General features: G+C 38.3%; 1 protein-coding gene across 1 annotated transcript in view; it reads left to right on the top strand.

Annotated features, from left to right (window-relative positions):
• Positions 1 to 1,983: 1,983 nt before the first annotated feature.
• The window catches only part of GNPTAB (N-acetylglucosamine-1-phosphate transferase subunits alpha and beta), a gene marked incomplete at both ends in the record, with an annotated part of 36,082 nt that continues 11,467 nt past the window's right edge, over positions 1,984 to 26,598 (top strand). The window contains 11 exon segments of the mRNA XM_079532496.1: positions 1,984 to 2,100; positions 5,913 to 5,998; positions 9,705 to 9,824; positions 11,633 to 11,674; positions 12,546 to 12,751; positions 13,407 to 13,471; positions 13,756 to 13,890; positions 22,053 to 22,214; positions 23,897 to 24,076; positions 25,100 to 25,270; positions 25,775 to 25,832. Of these exon segments, the coding sequence (XP_079388622.1) occupies positions 1,984 to 2,100; positions 5,913 to 5,998; positions 9,705 to 9,824; positions 11,633 to 11,674; positions 12,546 to 12,751; positions 13,407 to 13,471; positions 13,756 to 13,890; positions 22,053 to 22,214; positions 23,897 to 24,076; positions 25,100 to 25,270; positions 25,775 to 25,832 (1,342 nt within the window).

Raw genomic sequence — 26,598 nt, 5'->3', positions numbered from 1 at the left:
TTCCTCCTCTATTTTTTTTTCTTTTTATCTTTTTCTTTCTATTTCATGCGGAGGCATCACAGAATTCAGCTTAAGTTACATTCTGATCTTCATTGATATGATGTGAACATACTGAACCCTTTTAGTGTCTCATCAGAAGGCAGAATCTGATTTCTTTTCTTTTCTTTTCTTTTCTTTTCTTTTCTTTTCTTTTCTTTTCTTTTCTTTTCTTTTCTTCTCTTTTCTTTTCTTTTCTTCTCTTTTCTTCTCTTTTTCTTTTCTTTTCTTTTCTTTTCTTTTCTTTTCTTTTCTTTTCTTTTCTTTTCTTTTCTTTTCTTTTCTTTTCTTTTCTTTTCTTTTCTTTTCTTTTCTTTTCTTCTCTTTTCTTCTCTTTTCTTCTCTTTTCTTCTCTTTTCTTCTCTTTTCTTCTCTTTTCTTCTCTTTTCTTTTCTTTTCTTTTCTTTTCTTTTCTTTTCTTTTCTTTTCTTTTCTTTTCTTTTCTTTTCTTTTCTTTTCGCATTTGTTTCAGTTCAGATTCATATTACTTGAACACGAGTATTTTACAAAAGCAGACACAATTCCACCATCATTTGTGCATGACCTGTACAATTTATATCCTGGCTTGATATCTTAAGCACATTTTAGTCAATTTCTGTATTTATGTTCTTATTATTGACCGGAATGAATGTTTTTGTTTTCATAACCAGCATGCATGGCTGAATTCTCAAGGAAAACCTCAGTTTGCTCACCCAGAAACCCAGACCATCACTCGCACTGCTGCTGTAATGCTGCAGTCAGTGTCAGTGAGGTGTTCCCTACCAGTAATAATAGCTCTGTGCTTGAACTGGTGGTAGAGGTGAGGGAGGTACCAGCAAGTCACTAAAGATTACTTTCCTCCAGAGCAGTACTTCAGCACAATGAGGAAAGACCACACTTATGAGGAGAAAATGTTGGCAGTGCAACATAGTGATGAAATCTTGATTGGAAGATTGTTCATGGTGACACTGAAAGAATGAGTTACCATGGAGGGCACAATATATTTAATTAACTTTATAACATGCAGTAAGGATGTGGTGCACAGCACTATGTGGTGACCTGTGAAGCTCTGAATGTAAACGAGAATAATTTTTTTACCTTTCCAATAAAACATTGAGGCTTTGGACTGTTTGGAGAAGGGCAATGGAGCTCTGAGGGGTCTGGAGCACAAGTCTTATGAGAAGCTGCTGAAGGAACTGGGATTGTTCAGTCTGAAGAAGGGGAGGCTCAGGGGAGACCTCATAGCTCTCTACAGTGACCTGAAAGGAGGATGTGGTGAGATGGGGGTTGGCCTTTTCTGCCAGCTAACAGTGATAAGACAGAGGTAATGACATTAAGTTGAGTCAGAGGAGTTACAGGTTGGATATGAAGAAAAATTTATTGTCAGAAAGAGTGGTGCTGCAGTGGCACAGGCTGCCCAGGGAGGTGTTGCAGCCACCATCCCTTGTGGTGTTCCAGAACCTTGTGGATGTGGCACTGAGGGACGTGGGCAGTGGGCATGGGGCTGACAGGTTAACGGTTGGGATAGATGATCTTAGTGGCCTTTTCCAACCTCAATGATTCCATGACGCTATGACATCATCCTGAAGAATTATAGCTGCGTGCAGTCCTCCCACAGCACAGCCACGTAAACACACCAGGACAAACTTCTGGAAACGGTCAGGCTCTGTTGCTCTGGGCAGGGCAAAAAAAAAGAGTCTCTTGAATGCCGACTGCATCCTTCCTTGGCTCTGGTGACCAGAAGTGCTGATGAGACGTTTGTCAGCGGTGATCCCTGCTCCGCTCTCCCGATCCCGCCGCCAGGTGGCGCCGTAGCGCTGCCGGAAGCGGTGCGGGACCATCGGCGGCGGCGGGACCCGCCCGCCCGGCCCGGCGCATGGCAGCGCGCTGAGGCGGGCCGCGCCGGGCCGCACCGCGCAGGGCCGCGCCTGGCCGGGTGGCTGCGGCGGCGGTGGCGGCCGGCGGGCCATGCTGCTAAAGCTACTGCAGCGCCAGACCTACACCTGCCTGTCTCACCGCTATGGGCCCTGCCTCTGCCTCGGTGGCCTCGTCCTCATGATCGTCTCCGCCCTGCAGTTCGGGGAGGTCAGTACGGCGTGGCAGCCCCTTCCCGCGTTCCCTTCCTCCGTGCGGCTGGGCTGGCGGCGCGCTGCAGCTCCTTTGGGCTGGGCGCCGCCTCCGGGGGAGCGGGGCTCCATGGGAAGCGTACTATGCCCAGTGCTCCGAGCTCGTTTGGAGTGGCAGCGGTGGAAGGGAAAAGCGGCTGCAGCTCGTGGGGGCAATCCGTCCCCAAGCCCGATATAAGCTGCTCGCACTTGTTGGCGCTGCTGGGTGCGAAATCCGCCCTCGCGGAGTCGTGCCGCTCCCCGGCCGCTTCCAGATACGAGTTTTGAGTGATCCGGAGGAGGTTGATAGATTGTTTTTAGCAGTCCCGGCTTGCTCCGGCACAGAGGAGCTGGGAATAGGCTGTGCGCCCCAGGTGTGTGCTGTCGTGACCTGTGCCACTGTTTGCACTGCCCTTCTGGGGTTTGTCAGTGCTGTTATTCTGGTTTTGGGCGGGCTGGTGGGACTCTTCCACAGCCTTCACGTGGCAACCAGGAGCGACGGGGTCCTTCTCCCTTCCAGAGATTAAGGAGTTAAATATAGCCTGCACTGGACTGTGTTACACCGCTTGCTATTCAGTACAATTTTGTAAGCGATGGGATGCAACTTACTTGGTCAGTGTCACATGCAAGCAGACTGGTATTTCCTGATTCCAAGATTTCTGAAGGAACCCTCTCTCGTTGTTGTGTGTTTGTTGGGTTCTCCTTTTTATCACCTGTTTTGTTTTGATCCACTCTTTCACACTTCAGAAAAGAGAAGAGCCAGTGTTATCTGAAAGTCTGCAGTGGCACACAGTCAGAAGATCAGTTTCGGTCAGAACTTGCAGTCTTGTCTGGCCGTGCTCCCTGCCTGCCGTCTTGCAGCCTTCAGAAATTCCTGAAAGGCTTTGTAACCAGGTGTGAGTTAATGATGTGATACTTTCAGCCATCCATTTGTTTATAATTGTCAAATTGGTATTGAAGCTGATTGAGATATATCTCTTGGTGCTGTTAAACTCTGAATAAGCCTTTGATTTTCTTTAGAATGAGGACTCCAGACAAGCTAGCGTTTCTGAGAACTGCTTCAGTCCTTGTCCAAGTTATGGCTGACCTTGCTGAGTATCAAACCCACTAATTAGATGTTTTCCTCCCAAATCTTAGCTTTCTACTTCCAGCTATGTTACTATCAGAACTATTTAGAAATCTTAGGTACTATTTAGGCAACAAACAAATCACTGGCAAATACATGTACATAAATTTTCAAAACTGTAAGTTAAGGAAAAAAAAGCCAGCTGACCAGAATTCTTCTAATGGGACTCTGCAAATGCATTCCTACTCCTGTCCCCCAAAAATAACAAACCGAACATCGGCACAAATACAAAAAAAAAAAAAAAAAAACCAAAAAAAAAAACCATCAAAACCACAATATGTTTTGTTGTCATTTTTAATACAAAAGTCAGTAAGAGATGTTTGCATGCATTTTGCTATTTATGTTTTAAAGTGTTCCTGTTTTGGCAAATAGTGGTAGTTAAAGGATTTGGTAGACTGAGCTTCTGAGAGTAAAACACTATTAGACCTCTTCTGGTAACCATACAAAGAATAGAAAGCATTTCTGTTCTTTAGTATGGTCTGCTAGGCAGTACCTACTACAATATATGTAAGAATTTTATGCATGAAACCGAGACATCTTTCTAGTAATTATCAGATGAACTGTTTTTAACATTCTGTGGGACTTCTCAAGGGCAATATGTTTCAGACCCTGTTATCTGAGCAGAGCATGTAGTTCCTTTTTTTTCCGCTGCACTTTAAAAGTAAATGATGACAGAAAAAACACTGAGATTGGAATAATATCATAACAGCCTCAAAGATGAAAAAGAGCATCATTTCAAGAAAAAGGTTAGCCCAGGGAAATAACAGTGCATTTAAGCATGATTTGGGAGCTACAGTGTACAGGATAGCCAGGCCTCAGCCAATGCTGTAGCCTGGTCATAAGTTAAACTTTGGAGTTTCACGACAGTTCGCCTACAAACAACTTGTAGCTGACCTTCCATTGATCACTCAGCCTTGTAAAATGTTTTTCAGTTAGAACAAGGGAGCCATTGTTATCACACAGCTGATACAGTATCTCCTAATTGGGGGTATCTTCATTTTTCTCTTCTTTTTTTTTTGGTGATGTTATTCCTTAGTGGTTTTATATATCTGTACGTAAAGTTGAAGCAAGGAGGCCTTAAGGTGCTAACAGAGTGCAAAACAAACAGTAGAAAAAAAGAATGTATCAGATGGGAAATAGGTAACATCTTAATAGACGTCTATCTAAAGAGAGCTGCTATGGTTCTTTCTTAGTATAGTTGCACAAACAGACAAAATAAATGTTGGAATGGTTAATGTCACTCTAGTGGAGAGCAGTACAACAAAACATTATTTTACTCAAATACTTCTGTACTTCTTCCAGGAGCAGGTCAGTGTGCATCAATTCATAATTAACCATGATTACAAATGTTTATGTCTAGACAGCTTTCAGTGTGTATGGTTTTAAACTAATTATTTCGCAAAAGGACATAATGACTTGAGTGTGAAGAAGTGTAATAATGTTTTCGGTATTTAAGGAAGTAGATATTTTTGCTCAACTTGCAAATCACATGTCCTTTGTCTAGGAGGAACGAGATTGTACAGAGGTGATTGTGATTGCAGGGAGACCGTGTGCAGCTTTGGAAATAATTTTGATTGTCACTGACACATGATGAGGCTTCCCTGTCCTGTGTATGCTTTAGAACTCTTTAATTTACTTGAGCAGGCATAAGGGTATAGAGACTGGTCTTCTTAAAATGGAGGGATGCAGCCTCAAAAATTATGGGTTTCAGTGCTATTTTAGAGAAATGGTGTGTTTCATAGTTGCCACAAGAAATAAGGAGCAGTGCTACTTGAATCCAGGCATGTACTGCAAAGTAATACTATCATCTGGTGGTGTTCCATCCTCCCCCTCAGTACATATCTGTAGGTATGTTATTAGATAAAATAAGCCCCTACCCTTTTATCTCTTGTAAACACTGTGAGATGATACTGTGGTTTTTAAAGTTAATCTTCTGCTGCAAAAGATATCGTAGTAAGTTTGTTTCAGAGTAAAATCTTTATTTTTTAAATTCATTTATTTTTCAATCTCAAAGTAGTGGTCCGTCTCCAAGACTTAGCTCACTGGCTCACAGGGCTGGGTGAAATCCAGTGTCAAGTTAAAGGGGGGAGGGAAGTTTGCAGCCTGCAGAAACACTGAGCTGCTGCATGAGCTGGGCTGCTGTGTGAGCCGTCACCTGCAAAGCGACTGACTTGGTTTGCGCCTGGGTTAATATGCATAATTTGATGTGTCCTGGCCTGACTGCTTGTTTTCAAAGGTCAGATTTCAGAGGTATGAGAATAGAAAGGAAGACCATGAAATTTGTGCAAGGTGAGGAAGTGGCTCTTGCTTGCTTTGAATCGTATTTGCTTTAAGATCTCAGTTTTGAGAAATTGCTGTGTTTTGAAATGGTAAGAGGCAAGGCGGAGGTGATCAAAACAAATAGTGACTTAAAAGCTACATCCAAAAAACGTGAAGCCCTTCCTTGCAGGAATAAAAACTAAGCTTGTTTTAAATCAAGCGTGCCACAAGTTCTGCACCTGATTCCTACCTCAACGTAATAACTTAGGTTGGATTCGTTTCTGGTCACATGCATTAATACAGAGATTAGCTTGAATGAAAATGGTCATGCTTGAGCATTTCAGAAATAAGTGCCTAATTTTAGAAGTTGGTGGCGTATAGTTGCTTATATTTTTTTTTCTTTACAGGTTGTGCTGGAGTGGAGTAGAGATCAGTATCATGTTATGTTCGATTCATACAGAGACAACGTTGCGGGCAAATCGTTTCAGAATCGGTGAGCTTTATTTGCAGTTGGAATATTGCATGTTTTACTGTTGAATGATTTCTCAAATATTTATATCAAATTAGATAAAGAAAGTAACTGTTGAGTATGACTTTTTGTATGGGCAATTGTATGAGTAATGAATTACTAACAGAGAGGTTCCAAAATTGTGAGTTAGTGCTTAATATCCCGTTGTGAAAGTCTGGAATTTGGAATTTCTAATCATAGATATATAAATCTTAAATACATTTAATTCATCCAGTCTGTAAGGAAACAGCAAAATGACAATAATATTAACAGTGAAGGGGAAATATGATATATTTTCCATATTAAGATACAAACTTATTTTGAGTTTTCCATGACGTCTCAAAAAAGGGATATTATTTAGTAGAAAAGTCACAATGCTAACAAGAAGCAGCATTTTAAAGGTGAATACATTGAAGTCACCCACAGCAAATTGGAAGCCAAGTCAGATGGGTCATTTGCATCAGTTTTGCTAACTGCTAAGTAGCTTCTTGTGGTTTCTGAGTTTGTGTCTGAGTAGTCATGGGATCTGTTGCTCAGGAAGTCAATGGACTGTGAATTGGTAGGTGGAAGAAGCTACTAACAAGTTGTCATATGAATCTTGAAGCACTGATGCACTTGACTGGAAAAAGCCCTGAAAGCAGATGTTTAATCTGCATTGAGGTTTGTTGAATCATGGGACAGCAGAAATGATCAGATCAGTTTGTCATGCTTGAGTGGGTAGGTGCAGGATAACTCCTTAAATGTGTGTTACATTGTATTTGTGAATACTACTCACTTCTATAACCTCATCTGACTTCCCTCCCCTAATTACCAAAGAAAGGCAGGCGAAGACAGTGATACAACTCATATAGATCATTAGCTTTGTGTATATATCTTTCTGCAGAGTTGAAGTGAATGTGTGATTGTCTGTACTAAAATGCTGCCTTTGTGCTAAGTAATTAATGCTTTTATAAGATTGTACTGTCATGGTGTAGAAATAGTTAACTTCCATTTCTAGGCTGTATTGTTATATTTCATTTTGGATGTGTAACGCATTCCTTAGTCAACTTTCACAGAAGTCAGCTCTTACAGTGGAGAGCTTAAGGGCGTAGTTGGACTGTACTTGTTCTTAAAAGAGGTTCTGCAAGGATTGAGATCACAATATGGTGGCCTGGGAGGGATCCAGAGGCTGCTGTACTCTTTAGCAACTGCAGACACTGAGACAATGAGGCTTTGTCTTCTGGCTCTAATCTCTGCTGCAAGCATGGCTCTCCCACATATGCAGACATCACTGGGATGGAAAATGTGTCCTGGCAGGTGCACAGACCTGCAGACAGCACACAGTGAGTCTCCTGTTCCTACAGCAAGAGATGACTGCTCTGGCTTCATCTTCAGATCCTAGTTATGCTTTTTGATTTGTGTGTAGAAATAGGGACATTTTGGGAAAGGGAAAGTGTAAGGGATGATCTGAAAAAGATAAAAATCCTCAGTCTCAATGTTTTTTTTCTGTTTAGAGGCATTGAAATAAATCAGAAAGCTTTGAGAAGATGAATTCATTGCACTGTTACTGATCCTAATTGGGGCCACTGTAAATTAGGAGCAACAAATTAATTATGTGTATTTTTTATTATTATGTCTGATAGCCACTACTTTTCTCAAAAATGTATGCTAACCGTTTTAAAATGCATTAAGAAATTTTTCCTAAGTATTCAGACAAATTGTAAACAAATAAACTAATGGATCTGCAAGCAAATCATTTATTTTGGTAGCTTTTTAAAAATTATCTCTGTAGCCATTGCTAATGAAGAATGAGCTTACCACACAAGGGTTAATTCAGAGCTGTTATTCAGAGAATTATATAGTTATATTTACTGTTGTACAGAAATATGCTATTAGCAAATGATAAGTTGGAAAGGGTTTCACAGGTGTGTAAATAGTGCTAAAATTGCATCACACCATAGAACAAGTTGGAATTCAGTCTTTCCTTCTCCACATTTTATGTTCTTAAGTGAAGCCTGCGTAAATAAACTCTGCACTTTGCCTGGAAGACTGAGGGTTGTGCTTCTGAAATCAGCTGACTTAAGTCAGATATGAAATGCTCCTCCTAGCTGTAGAAGTCAAGGCATTGCCAAGCCAATAGTTTAATTGATCACAACAAGTGCAGAAAAGCTGACGGAGCTCCTGCCATTGAATTTCTGCTGCTAGACAAAATCTATGCAGAGGTGTGCCTGTTAATGAACCAGAGGTTGCTCTGTCTCCTCTTGCTGGGTATTCAGATTGTCTTTAGAATGGCCCTCCAGCATCCTTTAGGTATCATAGAATCCTTAGAGTTGGAAGGGACTTCTGAAGGCCATCTAGTTCAGCTCCCCTGAAATGAACAGGGACACCCCAGCTAGATCAGGTTGCTCAGGGCCTCATTTGGCATGATCCAGCCTTGCCATGAAAGTCTCCAGGGACACGGCATTAACCACATCTCTGGGCAACCTGTTCCTCACCACCCTCACTGTAAAAGATTTTTGCCTTTTATCTAACCTAAAGCTTCCTTCACTGAGCTTGAGAGTCAGAGGGAAGATGGAAGAGATGCTCACCGTGTCTCTCTTTGCATGTTGTCTGAAGGGTGCATTGAGTGGGAAGGAACACCTTTCCTTGGGTACTTCATTGCTTGGTCCCGTAGATCTTAGCGTTGGAATGCTATCCAAATTCTGCTTTTCTCCTAGCTATGTCTTCACTTATCTTTCATGGAAACAAAGACATCAGAGCGAGAGAGAGAGATTAAATTCTGAGGATCTAAACTTATTAAGTACAACTTAATATGCTTGGCAAGCGATTGGATTGTTGCATTTTGCTGAAGTCTGCGAAGGCCATCTACAGTTTAGGAAGATATTAGCGAGTAGCTTGATACTGGAGCTTCTGAAGTTACAGTTGTGGCTGCCACCTGTTGTGTGGGGCTGAAGGGTTTATCTCTGGCAGCAGCCTGGAGCACCTGCAGAAACAAAGGTGTGGGCCTCAGAGTAGAGATAACCATCAGCAAATAGAAGAAAGGTACTCAGAAACCTTTCTTTGCTGCTTCTGCATTAAGTATGCTGGGACAACTGTAAGCAGTCAGCTACAATTTCACAGTATTAAATTGTGTTGGGCATAGATTTGATTGCTGTTTCTGGTATCTGAAGTCGTACAGCCTGCTGAGGTTGTTAGCTGGTGAAATCCCAAGCAGAAGATCTAAAAGGTGTTCTAAGATAAAGACCTGGTACTTGTGAGATCTTACTCCCTCTGGGAAATTACCTGAAACCACAAACAATTTAAGACTTTATATTTCATGCTGTCCTGTCTAATTTTAGCAGCTGGTGCATTAAGGATGTGCCTTAATGACGCTGGTACTGGCTTGAGAAATATTTAATGGGCTGTCGGGAGTTGGGTTATAAGTTAACATGTCACTGAAGTCTAGAGCATAAATTTCAGATTTCTTTAGTTACTGAGTCGTTATGCCTGTTCTATATCCTTTTTAGATTTTGTCTGGCTGTTTTGCCAAAGGCTCGTTTATAATTGAGGGGTGATATATATTTAGCTGAAGGGATGCTTTTTTTCTTTGTCTTGTTTGCAGCTCAGACACGAAGTAATTTTGTTGTTTGACAGCAACTGCTATTGTAGGATGCCACAGACGCTTGTAATGTAATATTAAACAGCTCATGTAGCTTTCATCTGAATTATGTAGGCTTTGTTTACCCATGCCAATTGATGTGGTATACACCTGGGTGAATGGCACAGATGTTGAACTGATCAAAGAACTGCAACAGGTCAGAGAACAGATGGAGGAAGAACAGAAAATAATGAGGTAATAATCATATGTATTTTTTTCAATCCTACTGAAAACAGCAATCTGATGTACTAGCCCTCTTTCTTTTTTCCCATGTTGCTCAAAGCAAGTTTTTCTTTGTTTTGATTATTCTCAAATCCTTCTTTAAGTTCTACATTTAACTGGGAAACAGTGCCTAATCAGGAAGCTGCTTAAAATACAGAGCATAATAATTTGAAGTAATTAAAGCTGTTTTATCTTGAATTTGTAAAATGCTATTCAGAAAACTGTGCTTTGTGTACAGGTCATTTTGTATTGATTTCTGTAACTGCTTGCAAATAATAAAACAATCATAAAACTATACATTAAATTTTTGCTTGCACTGGGCTTAATAAAATATGTTTTTCTAAAGGCTCCTTCTTAAAATTTGATTTGTAGTCTCCAAACATAGAAACTGAGGAATATCATTCATACGCATTAGAAACATATTTTTCAGCCTTCTAACTAAGGCAATAAGGAGGAAGATGTAGTGATTGTGCTACTCTGGCCTGTAAAACTACTGATCTAAGGGCTTCCAGTAATATGTGGCTTTGTGTTTAACAAAGACAAGCATTTTGCATTACCATTGTCTGGGCATTGTAACCATTTATTTAGTTCTTTATAGACAACTCTGTGGTAATGTGTTCTGTTTGAACCAGAAAAATACTAAATGAAAGAACAAGGACATATTTTAAATATTGAACATAATATTTTAATTGAGAATAATCTGAAATTCACAAGTGAGTTTAAGATGGACCTGAATTTTGGCATGTTGTGACTTGCAATTAGGTATCTTTCACAAATGAAGTTGCTACTTTCACAGTAAAATACATTGTTTAAACACCTTAAAGGTAGACACGGCCTCTGCTCTGAAGAGATTCTGTATTTATTATGCAAACATTTGTATTTTCAGCTCAATGATACTAATGGGCAGAGAGATGCTGTAGTTCCCTGTTTTACTAAGAGGAAAACACACATTGTGTTCCTCCATAATGCTGATTTGGAAAGTGCGTCAAACTCAGGAGTAAGGTTCAAGTCAGTATCAGCTTCAGCATCTAAAGGGACAATCAGTTTCCCTTTTATGTAATGTTGGTTGTTTTTTTTTTTTCCTGGTGTATTATTGAATTGTTTAGCACAGTTAGAAAAAGTTATTTCTTGAAATCAAGGTAACTGCAGAAGACAAAGGCAAAGAATCTGCAAATCTCTGCTAATGAGTATGTATTAAGTACTGCAGACTTAAACTTAGTAAATTGCGACTTTTTTGTTGATCCACCTGAATCAAACTAGTCACTGTCCAGATGCTTTATTCTTCAGAAGGAGAGAGTAACTTGATGGATAGTGTGTGTAGGAGCTGCCCTTGTGATCACATTATGATGTTATTTTTTTCTTTTGCATGTGGCCAGTGCATGGTAGAACTTACCAGGACGCACATGTTCACCAAAGCAGTGAATTCAGTCTTGTTTTAGCTCACTTCAGCCTGGTTTATTATTGTTGCTTTTCCTATAAACAGCAGTTTAATTAAATAATGTAGTAATAAGCCCTAAAAATCTTGTTGGCAGAGTGTCTCTGCTGCAGATCCAGCACAGCCAAGAATTTTTTGAGTTCTGCTGCACATGGGTGAACAGTGGGTAAGCACGTCAGCCTGCTCTCTCCTAAAGTAGGCCACAGGCCAGTCCTTGGCACTTTTATGGCTGGGCTATCTGTGCTTTCACAACATGTCCCTGACTCGATTAGAGCTCTGAAATTAGATTAAATTCTTTATAGTCAACTTAGTGTTATTTAATGTAGTTGTTTTAATTTTGTAATAGGGAAATCCTTGGAAAGAATGCAACAGAACCAACCAAGAAGAGGTAAGATGTTATTTTATTTTTATTTTATTTTTTGTATTGGCTGTAAATTGAAATAAATTATGGTCTACTCACTTTCAGCTGAAAGAAAAATGCTGGCAGGGGGTACTGTTTATTTTTCTACAGCCTGAGCATGCTTTCCTTCTATGCAGTTCCAAGAGGTCGACAGCTTGATAATATACATGCTAAATAACAGTAATGTGATAGTGACAAATATGAGCTCCTTAGTTGGACAATTTTGAAGTTCAAAAACCATATGCTTGTCATTGGGTAGACATAGTTCATATTCTGCGTGAGGATTTTTAATGTATATATATTTGGAGCTTTACAATTCAATAACATTAAGATTATTTTTTTTTCAACTGTGTCTTCGCCTTTCATTTGTGTACATAGCACTGCAAGTACTTATTTGTGAGGGGCCAAGGCTCTTGAATCTGAGTGCTGCCAGGAAGCAGCAGGGCCTGCTTTGTCTCATTCTTCATTTGGCTTGGTTGTTCTGCTGTTTAGAGATCTTTATAAGGTCTTATCTGCTTTGAATCTCAGCAAACTTTGAAATCTGAAAAATCTTCAAAATCTTAAAAAACAAACAAACAAAAACAAACAACAAGAAAACAACACCATGAGTAAGAAAAGATGTATTTGGTGGAGGGGGCAAGGGATGGGAGAATGAGTTATGGAAATGCAATAAACTGTAGCAGTGGGATGCATGTCTTCTGCAAAATAAGCATACTCTTTAATTGTTCCCTCCTTCCTCCAACAGACTTCAGGAAATAATTGTTCAGATTTTACAAAACCATCTTTTGTTGCACCTGATGTTGATCTATTTTGTAAATTTTATGTTGGTGTTAAATATACCTTTGTTATTTTTCTGTAGTGAGAAGCAACTGGAATGTTTGTTGACACACTGCGTTAAAGTGCCAATGCTTGTTCTGGATCCTGCACTGCTGACCAACATCACACTGAAAGACCTCCTGTCCATTCATCCTACTTTACAAGCTGCTAATAATATGTTCTTTGTAGCAAAACCAAAAAATCCTTCCACCAACGTGACAGTGATTGTTTTTGATAACCCTAAGGATGGTAAGAGTCTGTTTGTCAGATTCCAGATGGTTTTCCAGAGTTTTTATTTTGGTTTTCTTTCATTGCTGACTCTGCCACTTTTCTTTTTGTCTTTAGCAAGTCACTTAGTCTCTCCCCCTTAGTCTCATCCTCTAAATGATGACATCAGAGATAGTGGCTCTTACCTACCAAACAGCTGATTAAGAAAGATTAAACAGTTCTGTGCTTTAAAGTACTATTGCAAAAACAAACCTGTTATCTGAGAATCAGTGTTGCATTGATAATCTCACAAGACTGAGGATTAGATTTAGAAATTTTTCTTTTAATTGCTGTAGTATATAGGCTGAATGTTGTGCAACAACATTCTGCCCTTCCTTAAATGATTGCACACCTTAAATTATCTGTATGTTCAACACACGTAAGTAGGGTCTTAGAACAGGCATAGGCTTCTTATTTAAAGATGTACTTTAAAGATAGCCCAACCCACTATCACCCACTTGCCCAGACTTCACTAGTGTTTGTCTTGTCACGAAGAATTATTTGCCAAGTATAAAGATAAATCTTCACTCCTTAAGCATTCTGAATTTTCAGTTTAGAAAAATGTACTTTAGTTACTGCAGTATAGAAAAGAAATGACTTCCCGTTTTTGATTGCCAATGCATTTTATTTGTCCTAGCTGAAGCTGCCCATTCTGGAATGTTGAAAGACAACAGCAAGCATATAGTATGGAGGGGTTACTTGGTATGTACTTTCAAAAGTTATTAATTCTTTTTGCTTTTGTGTATCTTAAACTTTGTGTGTTTTTAGGAAGTGTTTCTGTGCTATTCTCTCTCCATAACTCACATATAGTAAGAAGTGAAAAATGTTTTAAAATTACCCTTATTTCAATTTTGCACTTTAAGTTAAATGACAAACTATATGCTATTAAATCTATCAGCTGCTGAAGGGTTGAACGAATGATGTAAATTACTATAGATGGTTAAAAAAAATAGAACTGCCTTTGTACCCTATTTTCTTGTTTTTAGACTACAGACAAAGAAGTTCCAGGTCTAGTGTTAATCCAAGACTTGGCCTTCCTTAGTGGATTTCCAGCTACGTTCAAAGAAACAAATCAGCTGCGATCAAAACTACCGGAGAGCCTGGCCTCTAAAGTAAAATTGGTAAGGACTTGGAGTAAAGAGTAACTTATTTGTATTGGTTTTGTTTGCTTATTTTGAATGCTTTCTACAGATCTTGCCTATCTAGCAAGAGAACTGTTGCAGGTGATGTCGTCCTATTTCTGATAGTAATCTTTTTTGTGTGTATGTGAGACTCTTCTTGAACTGTGAAGAATAGTAAACAGTAGATCAGTTGCCTTCAAAATGCCAATTTTCCATTCTGTGACTGTAAGTTATTAGGCATTAGATTTGTTAGCCTGCAATAAGTAAAATAAAATGCTGTGTTTATCAGTTTCTCTTAGCCATTTGCTATAGGATACTGCCTTACTGAAGTGTACTGAATTACAGGATTGTTTGATGTGACAGAATTTTGTTTGTGTGGTTTCTTAGCTTTTTTTTTTTTTTTTCTCCTTCTTTGGTTTTGGAACAGTTATTTCAATAGTCAAAGCAATTAAATTTTTCACACCTGAACGCTGTATTTATCTCTTCCAAGTGTTCTGTATGGTCCTAAGGCAGTTGTACATCAGCTTACCCATCTGCAAGGCAACAAAAGATCACAACTTATACAACTGTGTCACTCACTGACATTTTGTCTTTCATCCTCTTCTGCGTTTGCACACCTTTTGCAGTTATAACCTGGTTTAACAGACAGATAGAAAGCTGCAGAACTCTGTGAAAATCATTGACTTAGGCATTGGAGAGATGAGACTAAGCTCTCTTTCTGAAGTAAGAGCTTAACAAGGTGAAGAATAGCTGTTCTGCTACCAGTTAACTAAATCCAGTATTCTGTAAAGGGAGCAGCACAGAGACGATGGTAGTGTGAGAGGGGCTGAGAGAGTGATGTGAAGGGAACTAAAGAGGTGTGTAGAGAATTGGGATGTCAATCCATACAGAAAATGTCTTCATTTGTCTGATGTCTACTTACAGGATGTGACAATTCACTTTATGACTTCTTGGTGCTTGAAAGAGCATGACTTGCTTTCCTTGTATCTCTTTAGCAGTTTATGTTATCAAATTGTGTATTGTGCTGCAGCTGAATAAAGTGTAACTGGTTTTGTAGGCTGGTCACGCTCCAGATGAATGCAGGCTGAATTTCTTGTCTTGGCTCCTGTTAGAAGATTGGTTTAGAATCTTATTAACAGTGGTTAGGAATAATACTATGTAAACATATTTGTACCTCTCTTCCTACTGCTCTTAAGTAGCTTAATATAAATAGCTCTTAATTAGCTTTTGAAGCTTAAATAGCTCTTCTCTTTTGATTTTGTTTACGTCTTCTGTGTATTTGTGGACATAAGGTATGACGTTCTCCTAGCATTTTTTTGTTTCACTGGATCAATTAGGCAGTCTTCCCACAATATTGGCTCTCCATTTCTCTTATCCTTCTGACAGCCCTTTTCTGTGATGCTTCCACTGTGAATTTGTCTGTCTTCAACATGATCAACTAGAATTTCATACAGCATTTTAAATGAAGCATCACCAGAATTTTTAGACAGCATACATAGCTAACACAAGGCCGCAGACTTATATGCTGTAATACACTCACTGCAAACAGTTTTGCCAGTGTTTCTGCGTGACATCCATTGTCTCCTCCTCCTGCTTTGTGTTAATGCTACTCATAAAATGGTCTCTTGCTGTTTGAGTGAACGATGGTAGATGTATTTTACTGTGATAGCAGCATTCTTCCTCTTCTCTCCTAGTAGTTACATTGATTAGATTACAGTGGGTATTCATGAGGTCAGTCCAAAAGTCTGTGCTGCTTGTTTTTTATATGCTATCAGTATGTATATTTTCAAATTGCTTTAAACAAATGGTGTTTCCTGTAAAATCCCTGAGCTAAAATGCTATTCTGCATTTAAAAGCAAGTTGAAGCATCATTTGGCTCATACAACAATTATTCTTTGAAAACTGCTACCGCCAGATTCTCATTTCCAATGGGGTTCAGTCCCAACTTGTATCTGTAGAAAACAGGAATGATAAATCAATAAAAGCAGGTTGCAGACTGGAATTATGCAGACCTATCCATGTTGGACATCTCACTTGCAATTAAAGACTGAAAATCTGCTTGGACGTACAGTATCTGAAGGTCTTCTTGAGTGCAAGTTCATCCTTTTAGGCATTCCTACTTCTTCAACACAGCATAGGTTAGAGGTTTCTGGTAGTTCTAACACCTGTGATTTAATGAAGCTGAATTGCTCAGAATACCTTTGGCATAAATTACCAGCTCTTTTCATTTATTCAACTTGCCCCTTAGCAATCAAGGAATTTAGTTACAAGGTGCTCTTTATTTTTCCTTCTGTTTTAATTTCAGATCAGTTAACTTACATTTTCTTCACCCAGGGTTATTTTCTAGGAGCAGTTCTTCTGTAATGTCTTCATTAATTGACAAATTGGTATCTGAAATAATACTGCCTCAGTTCAGTGATAATTTGGTGGAAAATAAATCTGTCTGCTTCCACATCTGGAAATATACTGGAGCACGATCCTAGATGATGTTTGTTCTGAGGAGCACTTGCTCTTCTCAAGCAGCATCTGGAAGTATATTTTATCTCCCTAGCAGAAGCTGCGTTCCAAAATAGACTGTTTTTATCCGTAGTACCCTCTGTGTTTCTTTGTCAGAGTAGCTATTCTGTGTCTTTCTTACGTCATTAAGTATCTTTCTGCCCTTAATATTCTACCACCTTCTTATCTTACCTCATATTATCTGGCTCATATTAATATTTTTTGCTGCTGAAACATTCTTTTTTTTTTTTTTTTTTCAGTATAGGAATACTGTTTTGTGTTTGTTTTTTTTTAATCCATCTCTCCTCAAGACACTTTCTAATTCTATTAGTTTTGATTATTTCTTTAATCACATTTTCAAACTATTATTCAGTCAGTGTAAATGCTTCTTCTTTTCTTTTTCTTTTCTCCTTTATACTTCAGTCTGGAATTTTCCTTCCAGGATTGAGAAATTCATAATTTTCTCCAGGTTTTCTGCCACGCGTCTGTAAAGCACAGGCCTTATTCTCAGGCTAGCCTGTGTTTCTTGGGTTACAATGAAGATTTTTCCATCAAGAGATGCTTTCCTTAGTGGTTGACTTAGAAGAGTGAAATACCTAGATTCCTAGATTTGCTCCTTATTACATTTGACTGGTCTACTGGTTTTTATTCTTTTGTTTCAAGACTTGTTAGAGTGCAATGATTCTGCCTGGATCTTAATTTTTTTTACTGCCATCTGCAACTACAGTTAATATATATTTTTTTTCATTCCAGCAGTATTTCCTAGCAGTAGTCATTACTCCAGAAAAAGCATGGATAGGTTATTTCTGCATTTCAGTTCTGCTTCATCCAAGTAACTGGCTAGTCTGCTTTAACAAATTTTGAAAAATGCTATACTTTCTCTAGGGTTTTGGATTCCTTTTCAGATGAACGTTAAGATGCCAGAGATGCAGCGTATCTCCTCGTCTCTTCATGGGAATGACATCCAATGCCTCTTATCTTTCTACAGGATTTTTCTTTACCCTGTCTTGATTGTTCAATGTTTGTTAACAGTTGTCATTCTATGTGTGCTCTTACCTTTCTGTAGACGTTATCATTGTGACCAGCTTATTATCTGTTCCTAAGTGCTCCTCTTCTGCAATTTGGTTAGATGTTTCTCTGTGTAAACAGTTTTTTTTCCTCAGGAATCTATTGCATTCTGCAGATTCTCCACTTCATTGTCGTCGTGTCATTTTTGTCTGTGTTCAACCTGGTAGTAGAAGCTTTAGAGCATTTAACCTGAGATTAGTGTACCCTGTGTAATTATAGTGAGGTAGGAGGCAGTTTCTTTGCCAACCAGTTGACTAATCATCAATTTATTCATGTTAAATCTATAACAGAATATGTGGATATAAACATAAGGTGCTTATTTACGGAGTCTAAAGCTTTGCATATTAAATGTGTATATAATTTATTGTTATAGACTCACGCTGTTTCTTCTTCTACTGGACGCTGTAGGTAGGCAGCTGTGATAAATATAACCAGGTGAGGTTCCCTCTTTACCAACTAGAGAGATGCTAGGTTAATGCTACTGCTAAGTAGAAGGGTTGGTTGTTCAGTTTCCACTGAATCATAGAATCATAGAATGACCAAGTTTGGAAAAAGTCTGTAAGATCATCTAATCCAACTGTCCACCTAACACCAGTGTTTCCCACTAACCATGTCCCTCAGTGCAACATCTAAAGGTTTCTTGAACATCTCCAGTGACTGTGGCTCCCATCTTCCTGGGCAGCCTGTGCCAGTGCCTGACCATTCTCTTGGAGGAGCAGTATTTCCTAACACCCAACCTAAAATCTCCTCTGGTGCAATTTGAGGCCATTCCCTCTAGTCCTGTCACTAGTTACATGTGGAAAGAGGCCAACTTCCACCTCACCACAAATTCTCTTCAGGTAGTTGTAGACAGCTATTAGAAAAGAAGATTGAAGATTGTAGTGATTTCTCTACAGTTGCTGCTTCTAGAATCTAAGGTCTGTAAAGTGGTGTGAGATGCCTGGTGGAAAGGAATAAAGTTACACTTGCATTAGGCTAAACTTGTCTTATCACTACCTCCCATTTCTTAATGGATTCCTCCCTAGTCTCTTTAATGGTAGTTTCTTACTGCAGTGCTGAAAGCAAAGAAAAATTAACTTAAGATTTCATCTGTAAAAACATCTGAGCAGTTTTTAGAAGGGAAGAAATGTGGGAAGTGGAGACATGGAGGAATGTACCTTGCTGAGTATTGATAATGCTGCTTTAATCAGATCATTTTCATTTGATTTAAATCACTTCTGAATCCAAAAAGCACTAAAAATTGCTCTTACCTCTGGACCAGACTTTTTTTTTTTTTTTTTGTTCTAAAAACCTTCAGTGGTTCTCTGAGAGAATCAGTTGTGCTCATCAAGAGGAGGTTTCAAGGGTGTGTTATGTGTGTTACAGTCTCCTGAATTTTTGTATTTAACTGCCTGCGTTGCAGTGTAATAGTATGGAAACTTCATTCCTTTAGAGGGGTAAAAGCAGTATATCTGCTGTTGCATTTCTTGCTTTGCATTGCCTATGTTTTAACAGGTGTGGTTGGAAATGTTTGGCTTTCTATTATTTCCCATGCTTTCTTAATAGTGCATTAATAAACCACTAGGTGGGGATGTTACTCTGATTATGTGTTTGCTGCTAAGTGATATTTGTTTAGAGACTGGAGAGATGTTAATTGAACTTAAAATACTGAAGAGGAGCTGGTAAAAATATTTTTTACTCTTCCTTCCTCTGTCCCTTACCTACGTTTCTAAACGAGACTGTTATTGTTCAGCCTAAAATAGAACCTTGTGACCTGAAAACTAGGGGGCTGGTAGTGATGTGAAGTTTGACAAGGGAAGGTTCGAAGGGTTTGGTTTGGTTTTTGAGACCATTGTACTTTCTTTTCTGCTAATATATAGTGCATTTCTTTTTGTACAAAGGTGACTTTCTCTGAAGATTCAGTTTCCTTTGTGAAATTATGGTTTCTCTTTAATGTGCACAAACACACGTATGTGGACAAATTGTGTTAGAAACCAAGGTGCATAGTTGTCATTTACTGCCCTTATCTTACTGATGAAAGAAAATCTGCATAGGAGCCTGTAGGCACTTTGAAACTGTATGTTTCTGGATGCCCTGGCAATGGAGTTCTGGGATTCCTGCTGCGTGCTCTTATTGAAGGAGCAGACAGTTGGCATCAGGAGCTGTTGCTGTGTGTTCTCAGAGCCAGTTCTGGGAAGGGAGCCTTAAGGATTGTGTTGGTTTTGACTTTCAGAGAAGGTTCTCCTACTACATTAGTTTATAAACTTGGTAAGTGTACAGTGACCTCAGTATTTCATACTCACAAGAGCTTTTCCACCTCTTTGACACGACACAAGTCTCCACCACCCCAGCCTCACCTCTCCTTGCTATGTGAGAATGTGGCTTTTCCTAGTGTCCATATGGGAGTATGGAAAAAAAGGAGCATCTTACTTCCTATCCAGCTTACTTCCAAGTGTAGACTTAGCAGTGTGAAAGGTGTTGGCTCTGAAGGAGAACGTGTACTTGAAGTTACCTGATGTGGAAAATGCTGTTTTCCGTGGGTGGTGGTTGATATGCCATCCTGCTGGGGTGTCTTCTCAGCTGTTGCTGCTGGAAGCCAAAACTTGCCAGATCACTCTGACTCTTGGCACTTTACCTGCTTGCTTGTTTCTGTTCTGCTTTCACAACATCACTGGTTTGTCTGACCAGTTTGATCAGGATGAAGGCAGTCTCCAGAATATCATATTTCAAGAAAATGGGTAACTGCATGCCTCCTCACTGAGAGGAGGATAATAGATATGAGACTTTGGAAAATCTGCAAGGGAGAATGCTATTTTACCAGCAACAGAAAGTTCCAATCAAAGCATGAAGAATTTTAAAGGTGTGGTAATTTATGTCATCGTGAGATTTCATTGGAATCTAAATTTATCCATAGCCATTCCTTATGAAAATACTTTTTTTCTGAAGAAAACACACTATTGGTGTAAAAACTAAAACAAGCTCCTAAGTTAATCAGTAGTACATACTTTTCTTCTACTTGTTTGTACTTGGACTGTTAATTTTAAAAACCTTAAGCTTAAATACTATATTAGTTGGGAGCAATAAATCTTGTGGAAACAAGTTAAAGAGAAACTAAATAATCTTAAGTACTTCTTCTAGAGTAGCGATATGGTTTGTCTTATGTATAGGTGAAAGATTCTAAGGAACTGTGTGACACTTTTGTATTCCTAAATAAAGCACATAACCACTAATGGTAGCTTGGCAATCTGTAGTATTCAGATATTTTAGGGGGTTGCTAGTTGCAGTCTGTAACTATACCTCAGCCACTGAACTACTGAAGCCACCCTTTCCACTCATAGGTTCAAATGATTCCCTGGAAGGTCTGAGATTTATCAGATTTTTCTAATGGCAGGCTTCATAAGTCAGATTGAAAGATCTCAAATAGCATATGACTCAAAGCATCAACAGCTTTAAAATGTCACAAGTGAGACAGCTGGTCTTGCTAAGGGAAGGGGTGCTGACTCTGGGACAAGTGGTGTTTTAAAATGAACAGAAACAGGCGAATTTAATAAATAAAAGAAAAAAAAACTGTAAGGGAATTATGAAGGTAAAAATTCAGTGTTTAAAATGTTATTAATTGCTTTTACAGATAGCATCCAACTGTGAAAATCTGATAGATGTTCTTATTACTCTGCTGCAGGAAAGTACAAAAATTAAGCATTGCATCTAATAAATATTGTTAGTAGTTAACTGCATTTATTCTCAATCTGAGTGTTGTTGAATGCAAGCATTTAGAGTGAGAAAGTGCAGCTGTACTTTGAGCACAGCATCTTCTCACATTCCTACATATGGTAAATACAGTGTTTTATTGGGGCTATGCTATATTTTTATGGAAATGTTTCACTGCCCTGCAATTTGTAAGTTATAATACTATTAGATGGGACATCTACTGCAAGCTCCTTCTTATCCTGTGCATTATGAAATCTGATAGCCAGAATTACTGGTGGCAAGAGATAAAAACAGCAAACAGATCAAACAGTCTCCAACTAAGAAATGACCTTAACAGCGTATTGGCAACCAACATTAAGGACTCAGAGACCTGCATGGATTAGTTCTGGAGCCCTTTGTATCTCAGATTTCTGAACTGTATGTTGATCTCTAAACCCTTCTGAATATTTCGCGCTTCTGACAGCGAAGATGAATTGGTGGCCTTAATTTCCTTGGAAAGGTAATAGTTGACTAAAAGGGGCGAAGTATGATTCTTTCAGCCATATGAGAGTTGCGGTAATTCACAAATTCACATTTTGTTGTTGGAGTTGGGAGACAATGGAGGAGACTTACTCACTTAAATATTTCTGACACAGCTTACTGTCGCTGGATTATTGCGTTAAGTGCAATATTTGTTTTGGAAAGTGAAGGCTTTGCATCTAGAAGTGTTCTATATCTTAAAATGCTTTTTATTTCCTGTTTTGTTACCCCTTTTTTTTTTTTGTTCTTTCAAAATTGCACTTCTCTAAAAACTGTGTTTACTAGTCATTTTTACTGATAATGCCAGCAAGAAAATAGAACAGAAAGATTGAGTTGGCCAAAGAACAGTGCTGCTGTGGGTACATGCCAAACATTATTTTCTCCATTTGTAGTTGCAGCTCTATTCAGAAGCCAGTGTGGCTCTTTTGCAACTGAATAACCCCAAGGGTTTCCATGAACTGAGCAAACAAGCGAAGAAGAACATGACTATAGATGGAAAAGAATTAATGCTTAATCCTGCTTACTTACTGTGGGACCTGAGCTCCATTAGTCAGGTAGGTAAACCCTGTTACAGAATGTAAAGGTTGCAGTGTGCAGACGCTAACAATTAACTAATTAATGATGAGGAGCATGGGATTTCTTTAAAAATTTTGGATGCAGTAAGGTATTTATTATGTTGTAATTAAATGCCATAAGAGCACTGCCAAATTCTAAAATCAAAAAGGAGGAAGCATCATGAAGAGTGGCATTTCATTTATTAGACAATAAGGAAATTTCAATTAAAAATGTTGCCCTCTGCATGTGTTTTTATAAGGTTGTGGGCAGTAAAGTCCCCAAAAGCTTAATTGATGCTAACTGACAGATAAACAGATTGCTTGTGTGTGGGAGAGAGACACGGTTTTATTAACAAACGTGATTACCTTTTTCCCAGTATGCTTCTTAGGGTTTTGTTGTGGTGGGTTTGTTTTTTGTTGTTTAGTTTAGTTTTGGGTTTTTATTTTGCACAGTGATCAGTGTTACATTTGCTGAACAGATGCTGATAAAAAAATCAAAGAAATTAAATACAGGTGTCCATAGGGAGAAGAGTTCTAATTTGAACAAGGAATAAATGCAGGAATGTTAAGTTTATCAAAAGGAAAACAAACAAAATCACCAGGATAGCTCTTCCAAGATGAGATCTAAAATCTTGTTTTTTCCCTTAATAATGTCAAGTAGCATGGGTAAAGTTTCTAATAAAGCTTATAGTCTCTTTTTGTAGCCAGTTAACTTGGGTTTGGGGAACTTTTGCTTATTGGTACAGTCCATGAACTCAGACTTTGTATTTTCCCGTGTTTACATTATTCATCAATTTATAAATGGGCACTTAGCTGATGTAGTTGTTTTAAATGTTTTCATTTATGTTTTGCAGAATCCATATATTGTATTAATATATATTGGAAAGGAGACTTATTTACAGTGCATAGAATTTGCAGTGAGTTATTTATAAGTTCTTATAAATGGAGAAGAAATGTGGTAAAAAACATTTGTTATTTACCTGAGAAATTTCTAATTTAAAATGCTTGCCTTTAAAAAACTTACGGAAATCTTTAGTTCAGCTATTTGTAATGAATATTAGGATTAAATTAGCTGATTGCCTCCTGCCTTTTTTTTTTTTTTTTTTTTTTTTTTTTTAAATGAAAGACCAGCAGATAATTGAAGAGCAGCTACATCACCACTCTTGCAGTATCTCTATATTAGGTGACAGAGTTATATACGGTTTATGATGTGATGTGCTTGGAAGGCCCCAGTCTCTTAAAACAGCAGTTCTGAAAGATGATGTTACTGGTATGAAATGCAACTTGGCTTTTGATCAAGATCAGCAAATAATTGAGACTGATAATTCACGAGAGCAAGAGGGTGGGGTTTTTTGTTGTTTTTGTTTGGTTTTGTTTGTTGTTTTGTTTATAACTGAGGTTCTTTCTCCAAGAGCTGGATCACATGAGGCACTGTCATCTTGCAGTGTGGTCAGCAGATGACTTAATGATGCCAAGTGGTGAGCCACTGATGTACTGTTCACCTTGACAGTTTAGTCAAGTGTAATCCTCTAGAGGAATGTCAGTACTTGATCACTGTATTTTTATTTTTTTTTTCATCTCTATTACTTATGACCCGTATGGTAAAGGATTCTATTGCTATCTGGCCGGATTGGAACTTAAATGGTTTGTTTAAAATCTAAAAGATTCTTCTTTTCTAATAGTCTAAACAGGATGAAGACATTTCTGCCAGCCGTTTTGAAGATAACGAAGAGCTGAGGTATTCCTTACGGTCAATAGAGAGACATGCTCCTTGGGTGCGACATATTTTCATTGTCACTAATGGGCAGATTCCTTCCTGGCTTAACCTGGATAATCCCCGGATAACCATAGTGACCCACCAGGTAAAAACAAAAAACAAACCCCCTGAGATAAGCAACAAAAAACCTCCAACCCTGGGAGAGAAAAAACAAAGCAACAAAAAGCCACAAAACCAATCAAAAAAAAAAACCCACCTAACAACAATAAAGGAAAAAGCACAAAAGTACCATTAGTAAAGATTCTGTTTTGAAATGCAGTTATCCCCTTTCAGCTGAAGGCTGCTTTTGTTAGGAACAAAGTGACCAACTCTCCCCCTTGCCATGCACTGTTTTGTTAAACCCCAATATGTTTTAGTACTTCAGATACAGATATCTCAGGTTAAGCAGGTAACTGAAGGTATATCAACCCTTCATTGAGTTAACTTCTCCAAATACTAAGATTTCAGCCAATGTGTGCTAATTTCCTTATGAAAGTATGTTTATTAAAAAACAACAAAAAACATATGGCAAGAAAAGATAATTTGTATCCATGAACTCAGAACTAGTGCTAACCTAATAAATTTGCTGACAGGGTGGACAACAGTTGTTAAAATGAAGAAGATGGCTCCAAAAATCAAGTAGCTACGCATTCTGCAAGGCTTATTTAAAAGAGGAAGGGAATCCTGCAAGCTTCCCAAATAAGTGAAACAACAAAAATACTCTAGTAGTTTTTTAATACAAAATCAAGAGTAAGTTTGATCTGTGGATATGACATAGGAGCCTTGAGCAACTTAAGTGGTAACAAGGTACTAATTCAGCTTCTGTTGCTATCTGCTTGCTAAGTTATCTGAAAGAGATGGAAGAACGCTGTTTGAATGTTGGAACAGATTCAACTTGAAATTTTGTTCTTCATGTACTGCGCAAGTAGTATAAATACATGTACACTGGGCCTGATCCAGTAGCCAGTGGACTAGATAGTTTGTGTCTTTGCATTGAATGAGGTGCAGATTTTTGTTAAGCATCAGACATGAAAATGGTTTTACATGGGAAAAGGAAATAGAGAAGTTCTAGTTTTTTGCTAATGTTTTCTCACTTTTTTCTTCTATATGTCTCTTCTTGTTCTTTCAGGAAATATTTCAGAATGTGAGTCACTTGCCAACCTTCAGTTCACCAGCTATTGAAAGCCACATTCATCGTATCAGTGGTCTCTCTCAGAAGTTTATCTATCTCAATGACGATGTTATGTTTGGGAAGGATGTTTGGCCTGATGATTTTTACAGTCACTCTAAAGGTCAAAAGGTAAGCTCTTATGAAATAATTTTTTAGGCTTGAGACTTCTCTGTGCTAATATAGCAAAAAATGAAGAAACACTACTTGGAAAGAGAGAGAAAGGTACTATCCCTTCTCATCTTATACCTCTAATGGATCATTATTCTTAGATGGACAATTGCTAGCAAAGGTGCCATGTGATTGTATTGTGTTGATGCTTGGATTGCAGAATTACCTTCTGGTATTTTCTCCCTGTTTGTTGTTGTTTTTTGTTTTTTGTTTTGTTTTTTGTTTTGTTTTTAAAATGGCATAATAGTCCTCTGTTTGGCTTCACTTTGTAACTTTTCTTCCACTTTCTGTGTGAGCACTGGGAAGACCGATTTCGTGTTTGAAAGCTGCCAACTCATCCATGAAAAAAAATAATTCACAGGAAAATGTTCTGTTCCAAATAGATTCTTCCATGGAAATGCTGAGATCTGATGATGTTCAGACTAGTCTAATATTTAAATTTACCATTAACAATCTCTGTTCTAGAGAACTACAATGCCTTTGCCAAATCTTTGTAGAATTATATGTAATCGTGTACTGAAAGGTAGTGCTTTTAGTGAACATGAAGTGGTTTAGTTTTTCAGAAACAAACCTATCATAACTGGGCTTAAATAAAGAAAGCAGGCTGAGGACTACAGTTCTGCATAAAGACTATGGGGTACCAGCAAAGTTTTCAACCATCAGCTTGATCTACAGGAGTAACGTGGAGAAAAACTTCAAAACTTGCATACTGTTTTAAATGTGCTACAGAAATCTTGAAACAGTAACGTCTAAAGGAAAATGTATGTGGTTTTTAATGCCCTCTCAGTTGAAAATGTACGTACTGACATGCCTTATTTTTATCTTGGTAATTCTAAGAATTATTTGATCAAAGAGAATCAGATGTTCAGTGTGTGCTTCTTATCTCATGACTGGTTAGTGATAAAGAAACATCTTTAGTCGTGGAAACAAGCGAACTTCAGAGCTATTTTAGAGTGAAATCTCCTCCTTTATCAGATTTTTTTAAAAAAGATTAAAATACTAATTTTCATTTGAAGATGCTTTGCAAAAGTGAATTTGGGATGTCCTGGTATGTCCTACTTTCTATTTTCAGCCATTGCTGCCATGCTCTGTAGCCAAGAGATCTCATTTAACGTGAGACTTGATCTCCTTCTGTTTGAAAGGGATAAAATTTATTTCACCTGATGAAGTTCAAATGCAGTTTAAAAGTTTAACTTTGCAGACACTGAAGACACTGTATACAGAGACCAATTATTTTAAGTCTATATTCCAAGAAACAAGCTCAGCTGACATTTATTTGACAGACCTTG

This window comes from Tetrao urogallus (genome assembly GCF_951394365.1).
Source record: "Tetrao urogallus genome assembly, chromosome: 1".
Taxonomy (NCBI): Eukaryota; Metazoa; Chordata; class Aves; order Galliformes; family Phasianidae; genus Tetrao; species Tetrao urogallus.
This window is presented reverse-complemented; position numbering and strand designations above follow the sequence as displayed.